This window comes from Ipomoea nil, unplaced genomic scaffold (assembly GCF_001879475.1).
Source record: "Ipomoea nil cultivar Tokyo-kokei standard unplaced genomic scaffold, Asagao_1.1 scaffold2426, whole genome shotgun sequence".
Lineage (NCBI taxonomy): Eukaryota > Viridiplantae > Streptophyta > Magnoliopsida > Solanales > Convolvulaceae > Ipomoea > Ipomoea nil.
Window position 1 is genome coordinate 238,315 of NW_017618854.1, and position 12,276 is coordinate 250,590.

At 34.5% G+C, this 12,276-nt stretch overlaps 1 protein-coding gene across 1 annotated transcript; it reads right to left on the minus strand.

The window, feature by feature from the left end:
• Positions 1 to 7,718: 7,718 nt before the first annotated feature.
• Positions 7,719 to 8,534, minus strand: LOC109152535. The gene is made up of 2 exons (XM_019300233.1): positions 8,411 to 8,534; positions 7,719 to 8,290 (listed from the first exon to the last, which is right to left on the minus strand). The coding sequence occupies exons 1-2, from the start codon at positions 8,532 to 8,534 to the stop codon at positions 7,719 to 7,721; spliced, it is 696 nt and encodes a 231-aa protein (XP_019155778.1).
• Between the last annotated feature and the right edge of the window lie 3,742 nt (positions 8,535 to 12,276).

Genomic DNA, 12,276 nt, shown 5'->3' on the forward strand with positions numbered 1-12,276 from the left:
CGTCCGCCGTTCATCACTCTCCGCTCTCCACCGCCGGTCGTCGCTGCTGCTCGCACGCCCACCACCGCCGGTCGTCGCTGCTGCTCGCACACCAATCACCGCCGGTCGCCGCTGCTGCTCGCACGCCAACCACCGCTGGTCGCTGCTGCTACATCGCACCCCACCACCGCCGTTGCTACGAACGCCGGCCGCCGTCTCCAAGGTGCGTTTGTTTTTTTTGTTTTTTTTTTTCAAAAATCATTAATTATTTTAATTTTTTTTTTGTTATTTGTTATTGTTGTTTATTGTGTATTATTGTATATTTGTTATTGTTGTTTATTGTGTATTATTTGTTATTGTTGTTTATTGTTTTGGTTTGATGCCATCTCTAAAGTGGTTTTAAGATTGGATTAGGTTAATTGTGAATTATGAATTAAGTATAAAAGCAAGCATTAAGGATGTGAAACGTGGGGGTTTATTGTATATACAAATTTGTTGTGTATTATTGTATATGCATGTTAGGCATTGTTGACAAATTCGTTGTGTATTATTGTATATGTTAGGTATTGTTGACAAATTTGTTGTGTATTATTGTATATGTTAGGCATTGTTGACAAATTTGTTGTGTATTATTATATATGTTAGGCATTGTTGACAAATTTGTTGTGTATTATTGTAAAATATGATGTTTATTTTTGGAAAAGTAAAATATGATATGAACTTTTAATTACTAAAGTACTTCGCTTATTTTGTTGGAATCATATTTGACCAACCATTACCTTATGAATTAGTAAATTTAAAATTATTTAGTTAAAGCTTTAATTTGAACCTTTAAGTTATAACTTAAGAAACTAACTCATTTATCATTTCTTAAATGTTGTGTGACAATATATAGGAGATATGGATCGGAGTTGGATGTATAAAAAACGCAATACACTTGAATATGTTCATGAGGTTCAAGAGTTTGTTAAAATTGCCGAGGATTATGCAAGTAAAATTGGTGAAAATTATATAGTGTGTCCTTGTTATGATTGTAGAAATCTAAAAAAGTTTCGTAGTTCTGAACAAATTAAGGAACATTTGATACATCGTGGTTTTAAGATAGGATATGACCGGTGGATATGGCATGGTGAAACTGTCCTTACTAGTAACAGTACAAATCAAAGAGAATGTAGAAAAGATGTAGAGAAAGATCAAAGTAATGAAGATAATGTTGGAAATGATGGAGACAATGATCAGCTAGATGAATTGATGCGGGATATGCAAGGGGATTTGAATGAAATGCCTCAAGAGTTTGAAAGTTTTTTTGAGAGTTCTGGAAAACCTTTGTTTTCTGGATGTAGTAAATTTACAAAGTTATCAGCAGTTCGGGATGTGTTTGGTAAACTGGAGAGCATAAGTCGTGGAAATTCAGCTGGGGTTGTTTCAGTTAGTGATATGGAGAAGATCATAGAGAAGAGAATATATGACAAAGTGGCTGAAAAGATTAGAAAAGAAACAATGGAAGATATGCAGCCCAAGTTTGATTTGATGCAATCCCAACTGGAATATTTGATGAAGAATGCACAAGCAAGTCCAAAAGTTGGCACACCAACTCGGAGCAGTTGTCATTCTATTGATCAAGTCAACAAACTTAAGGTAATATTTAATATCTTTAATATTTTGAATATTTGATATTCGATCTACTTGTTATTATGTCTTTTACTTTTGATTCATAGGAAAATCCAAAACAAACCCGAATGATGAATTTTGAAAGTGATGATCAATCTGCTTTCCAATTACGACCACTTCTTGTTGGTGATGATACACTGTAGCAATTGAGAGATGAATCTAAGAAATTGGTCAGACTTATTAAGAACCTGCCTTTCAATTTAGATTACATTAACGTGGATCTAGATGAGGCAATCTTCCATCATCAAGATGTGGATTTCATTCACGTGATGTTTCAAGATATTAAAGACTTGTTGACGATGCGATGGCTTGATGTGACCATATTACAAATATTTATAATGTAAGTATTTTTTATGATGTTTTTATATTTAAAAACTTGTCTTTAGTCGTTCATTTTTATTAATTATCTATATATATGTTGTAGATGTCTTAGTCGGATGTGCTCCAAAATTGGAGTTCATACAATTGGATTCCTCTCCCCAAGGACTATTTGTGCTGACTCTGTACTCGCGGATATTGATAAGGTCACAAAATATCTTGTGAATGCCATGGTTGAACAGACGAATCGACACTTCATTTTAGCTCCATACCATGAAAAGTAAGAAAACTAAATTTATATTTTTAATTATTTATTTAACTTAATTGCATTATTTGTGAATAACACTTAACATATTTATTTAAATGTCTTAGATATCATTGGATGCTTCTAGTTATTTCTGTTCCATTAAGAAAAGTCTATGTATTAGACTCCATTGCATCAAGTAATCGCGAGTTTGAGATTAAGGCCACATTGAATGTGTAAGCGCGCGCGCGCACACACACACACACACACACACACACACACACACACACACACACACACACACACACACACACACATATATATATATTGAGAATTATTAACAATTATTGTTTATAAATTATTTATGATTGTATATTATAGGGCATTTCGATCGGTTGAAACTTTAGGAGGGAGAAGACCTAAAAACAACGTTGATTGGGTTCACATTGAGGTATATATATCTTTCATATTTCATATTAATATTTTTATTGTTTAACATATATATATATACATATTTTCTAGTGTCCTCAACAACCGGGTGGTGTGGAGTGCGGGTATTATGTGATGAGATTCATGTATGAAATATGCCCTCAATGTTGGGATTCTGATGATTTAGATATGGTATGTAAAATTTATTAAAAGTAAATAGTTTTAAATTACACTTTAGTAATGTTAAAACTAATTATTTGATTATTTTAAATTTTTGTAGGAATTATTCTTTAATAGAAAGCCTTATTCAGAAGCGCAAATTGATGAGGTTCGTGAGGTTTGGTCTAAATATTTTACTCAAGAATGTATATAAATTTTTGAACTATGATTTAATTATAATAGTTAATTGTAATGATGAATTGTTGGTACTTATCTAGTTTAGCTTATTACATAAGTGTTGAAGTAGTGTAGTTTAGATGTGTTGAAAACTTTGAAGTGTTGTGAATTTAATGTATTGAAGTTTAATTTAGTACGTGCAAAAGTGTTGGCAATTATGTATTGAAAACTTTGAAGTGTTGTGAATTGATTGTATTGGAGTTTAATTTAGTGCTAAAGTGTTGGCGTAATGATGTATTGAACTTTATTAGTTGAAAGCTTTGAAGTGGTATGTAGTGGTTGTGACTGCATGTTCTGGATGAACATAATATTTTTTGTACAGGAAAAAAACTGGATTTATTAACAAATTATTATAAAATAAAAAAAAAAAATTATAATTCGCGTCCAAAGTTCTTCAACTTTGGACGCGAATAATCATTTTATTAAAAGAAGATGATTAATCGCGTCCAAAGTCGAAGAACTTTGGACGCGATTTACTGACTTTGCACGTCCAAAGTTGACCAACTTTGGACGCACAAAGTCAGTGGTCAACACTGTAATGAGATTACCAACTTTGGACGCGATTAATCGTTTTTCGCGTCCAAAGTTACTTTGGACGCTGATTGTAACATCTGCGTCCCAGCTACTTTGGACGCGAATGACTGTTTCTGTACTAGTGTGTATTTGAGCAAAACACTCTTTTTGATGCTCGCGTACATGAGTTCATGTTTGAATCGAGCCTTTTAAAGCTCATTTTGGGATTTGATTTGCAACCTCCTTGTAAGCAAGAGAGAGCCTCCATATTATACAATTCAATTGTCTTTAAAAGACTCTTGTATAAATAGTGGTGCAAATCCACTTCCCAAACCAATGTGGGACAAAAGCTCATCTTTTTCCCTTCATTTTTCCAACTCAATGGGTCTACTTTGAGAATCAATATCTCATTCACCAATTATCCATTTTGAGCGTACAATATATCAATCTCTTCGTCTCACTACGAAGAACACAAATTCACTTTGACCCGACTCAATTCGGAAGTGAACCCCACTGATAATTATATCACAAAATAACCACTTAAAATGTCATTTTAATATTATTTTTCCAACAATTTCTACAGCTATATTATAGATGATATATAATATATTAATATGCTTGTCTTGCTATAAAATTAGAAACTTGTGATTGCTATTTCCGATGGGCCACAGCTTTATCGCCACCGGGTAAATGAAGGGCAAAATATACTATCAACTATGATCTACATTACAAAATACACTATTAATACATGGTCTTTTTTTGTATATTAATAGTTTATTTTTAATATAATAAATTCATTTTAAGTAATATATTAAAAATAAATTTATAATACATTAAAAATAAATTTTTAAAAATGAACGTGTAGTACACTAAAAATGAGAACCTTTTTGTTTAATAAATAAATAAAACTTTTAATATACTAAAAAAGAAATTCGCATTGTTCATGGTAATGACAGTATAATAATTGTAAATGATGAAGATGCATGCCTTTGTACGTAGTTGAGTTGCAAAAGAAAATAAAATCTAGATATGACAATTACAATACTTGCATACAAATTGTATGTATATAATTAAATATTCTTATGTGTCGGGTTCGTTTTATTATTTGCATTTTATTTTGTAACTAGTTTTTTACGCGCATTGCGCGATTGGAATAATGCCTAATTTTTATTTTTTTTAAATAAGTACTTTAAAGTAGATCAATGCAAGATTATATTGGAATTGTTCGTGCATAGATAATTGAATGTTAAATTTATGTATTTAAATAGGCAATTCTAAGTTTACAAATGCAATATAATATAGTCAAGATTGATTATAATTGTCAATAAAATAATTGTATAGGTATGGTTGAAACCAAATACGGGACATAAGGGAAAGTAAATTAAAATTAGGGCATAAAATATTTAATATATACTAATATTGAAAAGTTAACTGCTGATTGCCAAACACGGACATTGCGAGGTAGTTTCCTACTTCAATTAGAAACGAGATCGAAAAGACTTGATTCAAGCCCGAGCTCGTGTGCACCAGCACCTGCGGGCACGAATGTCGTCCGGAAATTGGCTGGCCAAGAATCGTTATCATTGTCCAACCGATATAGTCACTTGGTTCGTGTTGCACCACAGCCGGAAATTGGCTGGCCAAACTTCGGTATCATTGTCCGCCGATATAGTCACTTGGTTCGTGTTGCACCACAGCCGGAAACTTCGGTATCATTGTCCGCCGATATAATCACTTGGTTCGTGTTGCACCGCAGCCGGATTGGCTAGCCAAACTTCGGTATCATTGTCCAACCGATATAGTCACTTGGCACGAATGTCGTCCAGAAATTGGCTGGCCAAAAATCAGAAATTGTCCAACTGATATAGTCACTTGGTTCGTGTTGCACCACAGCCGAAAATTTATTGGCTGGCCAAACTTCGGTATCATTGTTCGCCGATATAGTCACTTGGTTCGTGTTGCACCACAGCCGGAAACTTCGGTATCATTGTCTGCCGATATAGTCACTTGGTTCGTGTTGCACCACAGCCGGAAATTGGCTGGCCAAACTTCGGTATCATTGTCCAACCGATATAGTCACTTGGTTCGTGTTGCACCACAGCACGAGAGATGCACTCTCGTGTTGCTGCACCCCAACAGTCTTGTCACGCCCCACTTTTAGGACATGACACGGCCGTATCGTTACGTGAAGACCTGTAACAATACGAAGCCTAACCATACATACCTCTCAGAATCTTCATAATAACACTTGAATATACAATAATTCCACAACCCAAAATTACAAAATATAATCGACTTGTTCTTCCCAAAAACTCATCAAATCCACTATTAGATATTTATAATTAAGAGTAGTATGTCCAAAATGCATCACAAGCACCAAAACCAAGCACAATGGTCTACCAAAAATACAAAGGGTCAAAGGGAAAGTCTAAATAAACAAAAATCCATGATAAGCTCCAAAACTAGGACTAAGTCTCCAAGTTTCAAAAGTCACCTTCGAGACCCCACCACTTGTGCTCGTGCTATTCACATGTCCTTAACTACTCTGAAACGTGAGAAAAATACAAATAATGAGCTAATGCCCAGTAAGTGATACTCCTCTCAACCCCGGATCAAGTAGCCCCAATATAATACAAAAAGCTTTAGAGTAATAACTAGATGCAAAACTCAATCCTTAAATTATATCAAAATCATAACATACTTCCATCATACTATACACAAATTCCCAAAACGAAAAACTTTAGCTACATGGGCATCAATATTATTTCATAATACAATACTTTCAAAAGCACCAATCATTCATTTACATATAACTCATTGGCAACCTACAACCACCATTATATTATGTGGCACATGCCCTTATCGGTATATTGGTCCAAAAAGACTCGACGATTCGGAATGAGTCAGGCTCGACGATTCAGAATGAGCCGGATGGAACGTTCCAACAAATAATTCGAAAGACTCGACGATTCGGAATGAGTCAAGCTCGACGATTCGGAATGAGCAATTAGGAACGTTCCAGGCCAAACAAAACAAACAACAAAATGTAGGTTGCCTCATGAGTTTGATCAAATAATCAAAATAGTTCTTATAATCAAATAGCCCGATGTAGCAAAAATCATTTGCTTAAAATCACATAACAAATTTCATATTTCCAAAATAGGTAATAAGTTTATCAAACTAAGAAATATGCAAGGTATAAACCATTCTCAAAATAATAATTTTCTTAGTACATAACTCTTTAAACATCATAGAATGGTTTATTAAACCAAAGTAATTTCAAAAGGATTGAAATGGCTTAGGTGGAAAGAACTTAAAGTTAATAAACAAGAGGTTAAGAATTCAAGTCTCACTTTAAACAAACAAACCATTTTTATAAGGCATATGATATAAAACAAACACACACAATATGCTGGCTGTTGAAGTTGAACCCATGCCCTACTACCTGCACAACAGCCACAAAACCACTCTACCGTCTCTACAGATGGTGACTATATCAGTCAGAATTAATTTAGCTTAAAATACATTCCGAAATCACAGTTCCAACGAACCCAAATACAATTTCAATCCAGAATTCAGCTTAGCATTTCAGACCCAAAACATAATCATAGTCCAAAATATTTTTAACTCATACTAAGCTTAAAATGGGGATTCAAAGTAGTGGAGATTATTTCATAATATTTAGGGGTTTTCCAAAATAAGGAGAGAAAAGTTAATCACTTACCTAAAAACATCCAAATCTTAGCTATTAAGTTCGCCCAAATACTCCTTGTCAAAATCCCTAATATTTTCAAACATTAATCTTAGGGCTCAAGTGATAAACCCAACTCAAAGAGTGAAATATAGAGGTCAAACTTACCTAGAATACTCCAATAGCTTTGAGATCTAAGCTTGAAGAAGATGGAGATCAAAGCTCCAAGATTTTTCCTTCCCCTATCTCTCTCTAGTTAGCTCCCCTTATCTTCTTTCAAATGAAATGTTTATCCAAGACCAAAGTGGTTCCTTAATCTTTAAGGGTAAAGAGGGGTAATTTAGTAAATTCATCCAATATCAATTTTAATAACCTTTGACTTGTTGACCTATTTTAATAACATAGGTATATTTTTTTATTTCCAAGATAGTGGGTATTACAATCTCCCCACCTTAAAATAAGTTTCGTCCTCGAAACTTACATAACATCAAACTTGAAGAGTTTAGGATAGCTATCCTTCATATCATCTTCCTTTTCCCATGTTGCTTCTCTTGGAGTATGATGTGAACATTGCACTTTAACAAATGGGATTACTCGGGACCTCAATACTTGTTCCTTTTGGTCAATGATGCGAAGATGTACTTCTTCATAAGTTAAGTCATCCCTAACTTGCAAAGGTTGATACTCCACAACATGACCCGGATCTGCAATGTATCTTCGTAGCATTGATACATGGAATACATAGTGTACTCCAGCTAGTTGTGGTGGTAGGGCTAGCTCATAAGCCAAACTACCAACTCTACTCAAAATCTCAAATGGTCCACTGTAATGTGCACATAGTTTTCCTTTTTCTCCAAACCTCATTACTCCTCGAGATGGTGAAACTTTTAAATACACAAAATCTCCAACTTTGAATTTCAATTTTCTTCTTTTCAAGTTAGCCCAGCTCTTTTGTCTGTCTTGGGAAGCTTTAATTTTTTTCCTAATTAATTGAATCTTCTCAAATGTGAGTTGTACAGGTTTTGGCTCTAAGATCTTTCTTTCTCCAACTTCATCGTAATATAAAGGAGATCTACATTTCTTTCCAAATTAAGCTTCAAAAGGTGACATTCCTATACTCAATTGGTAGCTATTGTTATATGCAAACTCAATTTAAGTTAAGTATTTACTCCAACTACCCTTGAAATCCAAGCCACAAGCTCGAAGCATATCCTCCAAGGTAAGAATAGTCCTCTCGGTTTGCCCATCTGTTTGTGGATGAAATGCAGTGCTTAATTTTAATTCAGTCCCCATGGCTCATTATAAGCTTCTCCAAAATTTTGACACAAATCAAGAGTTTTAGTCAGATACTATACTAACAGGTACACCATGAAACCTTACAACTTCTTTCACATACAACTTAGCTAGGTCTTCTTAATGGGTATAAAAATGTGCAAGCTTAGTGAATCGATCCACAGTAACCCAAATTGTATTTTTCCCACGAATCTTAATCAACTTAGGCAACTTTAATGCGATCTAATAATACCGGTTTTGTAATCATAGTTTCTAATATCCTTCCTTGCTTATTTTGCAAAATAACCTCAACTTTTAAATCTTGAAAATCTTTCAACAATTGGGTTTGAGTAGTTACCACTATCACATTAACCGTGGAAAACTTACGACTTAAAGCACCAGCTACCATGTTAGCTTTAGATGGATGATAATTAATAGTGAGGTTATATTCTTTTATTATCTCCAACCATCATCGTTGTCTCATCTTCATTTCCTTTTGGGTAAAGAGGCACTCCAAACTCTTATGGTCTGAAAATATTTGACAAGATTCTCCATACAGGTAGTGCCTCCAAAATTTTAAAGCAAAAACCATAGCTGCTAGTTCTAAGTCATGAGTGGGGTTGTTAACTTCATGAGACTTCAATTGTCAAGAGGCATAGGCTACCACCTTATCATTTTGCATCAACACATATCCTAATCCGCTTCTTGAAGCATCACTATAAATAACAAATCTTTCTTCCCCAGATAATAGGGCTAAGATAGGTGCACTAACCAATAATTCCTTTAATTCTTGAAAGTTCTTCTCACACTCCTCATCCCAATTAAACTTTATACCCTTCCGAGTTAACCGAATCAATGACACAGTTATTAATGAGAAGTCTTTCACAAATCTCTTGTAATAACTTGCTAAACCCAGAAAACTCTTCAATTCTGTAACATTAGTGGGTCTCGGCCATTGTGCTATTGCTTCAACCTTAGTTGTGTCTACAGAAATCCCGTCTCTAGAAATTACATGACCAAGAAAAGATACCTCTTTACGCCAAAATTCACATTTACTTAGCTTGGCATACAATTCATTTCCCTTCAAGGTGTGCAAGATGGTCCTTAGATGTTGAGCATGTTCTTCCTCACTCTTTGAATATTGCAAAATGTCATCAATAAATACCACAACAAATTTGTCCAGAAACGACTTGAGGACCCTATTCATTAAATCCATAAAGAAAGTAAGAGCATTAGTTAGTCCGAACGGCATCACCAAAAATTCATAATGGCCATACCAGGTCCTAAAAGTAGTCTTGGGTACATCAATAGCTTTAACCTTCAATTGATGGTACCCTAATCTCAAATCAATTTTTTTAAAGGTATTTAGCACCTTTAACTCACGTAGCTCAGATGGTGCCATGCGGTAAGGGGCCTTTGAGATTGGAATAGTTCTGGAACAACCTCTATTTCAAACTCAATTTCTCTATCTAGAGGTAACCTATGTAAATGCTCTAGGAAAACGTATGTAAATTCCTTAACAACTAGGATATCATCTAACTTAACTTCTTTCTGGTGGGTATCCATTACATAAGTCAAGAAACCGCTACACCCTTTTGCCAATTCTTTCTTAGCTTTCAATGCAGAAATTACTTTCAATGGCACTTTCGAAACCAACACTCCACTCCTAGGAAAGTATCCCACTAGTAAAGATAGATTGTCCAGGAATTTGAAACACCACATTCCAATGAGCGCAATCAATGTGGCATAGTTTCTGGATAGCCAATCCATTCCTAATATCACATCTAAATCCTGCATATCGAGCTGAATTAAATCAATTGACACATCACTCCCATTAATTTGTAGATGACAATCTTGAAACCAAGTATCTGTCACCACCATCTTCCCCATACGATTATTAACATACAAATGATCACTCAACTTCTTAGCTTGCAAATTTAAATCCTTTGCAACTTCTCATAAATAAAATAATGCGAAGAACTTGAATCACACAACACAAAAACATCTACAACCACATTCCGAATAGGCGACACATTTAACAACAGCCTAACTCGATGAGTTCAACCACATGTAGGAACATCCCCTCTGATCCTTGTAAAGCAATACTTCTTAAATTCAAAACAGAGAAAGTATGACCACATTAGCGAAAATGTTTAGGAAACCACATCCAAAATTTGCCCAAAGCCTAAACTTATCATTCGCTAGGTTAAAGCCTAATCTTACAAAAATTCAAACTTAACTTCTTGACCAACTAAGGATTTAAACCTAGGCTCTGATACCACTCTGTCACGCCCCACTTTTAGGACATGACACGGCCGTATCGTTACGTGAAGACCTGTAACAATAGGAAGCCTAACCATACATACCTCTCAGAATCTTCATAATAACACTTGAATATACATTAATTCCACAACCCAAAATTACAAAATATAATCGACTTGTTCTTCCCAAAAACTCATCAAATCCACTATTAGATATTTATAATTAAGAGTAGTATGTCCAAAATGCATCACAAGCACCAAAACCAAGCACAATGGTCTACCAAAAATACAAAGGGTCAAAGGGAAAGTCTAAATAAACAAAAATCCATGATAAGCTCCAAAACTAGGACTAAGTCTCCAAGTTTCAAAAGTCACCTTCGAGACCCAACCACTTGTGCTCGTGCTATTCACATGTCCTTAACTACTCTGAAACATGAGAAAAATACAAATAATGAGCTAATGCCCAGTAAGTGATACTCCTCTCAACCCCGGATCAAGTAGCCCCAATATAATACAAAAAGCTTTAGAGTAATAACTAGATGCAAAACTCAATCCTTAAATTATATCAAAATCATAACATACTTCCATCATACTATACACAAATTCCCAAAACGAAAAACTTTAGCTACATGGGCATCAATATTATTTCATAATACAATACTTTCAAAAGCACCAATCATTCCTTTACATATAACTCATTGGCAACCTACAACCACCATTATATTATGTGGCACATGCCCTTATCGGTATATTGGTCCAAAAAGACTCGACGATTCGGAATGAGTCAGGCTCGACGATTCAGAATGAGCCGGATGGAACGTTCCAACAAATAATTCGAAAGACTCGACGATTCGGAATGAGTCAAGCTCGACGATTCGGAATGAGCAATTAGGAACGTTCCAGGCCAAACAAAACAAACAACAAAATGTAGGTTGCCTCATGAGTTTGATCAAATAATCAAAATAGTTCTTATAATCAAATAGCCCGATGTAGCAAAAATCATTTGCTTAAAATCACATAACAAATTTCATATTTCCAAAATAGGTAATAAGTTTATCAAACTAAGAAATATGCAAGGTATAAACCATTCTCAAAATAATAATTTTCTTAGTACATAACTCTTTAAACATCATAGAATGGTTTATTAAACCAAAGTAATTTCAAAAGGATTGAAATGGCTTAGGTGGAAAGAACTTAAAGTTAATAAACAAGAGGTTAAGAATTCAAGTCTCACTTTAAACAAACAAACCATTTTTATAAGGCATATGATATAAAACAAACACACACAATATGCTGGCTGTTGAAGTTGAACCCATGCCCTACTACCTGCACAACAGCCACAAAACCACTCTACCGTCTCTACAGATGGTGACTATATCAGTCAGAATTAATTTAGCTTAAAATACATTCCGAAATCACAGTTCCAACGAACCCAAATACAATTTCAATCCAGAATTCAGCTTAGCATTTCAGACCCAAAACATAATCATAGTCCAAAATAT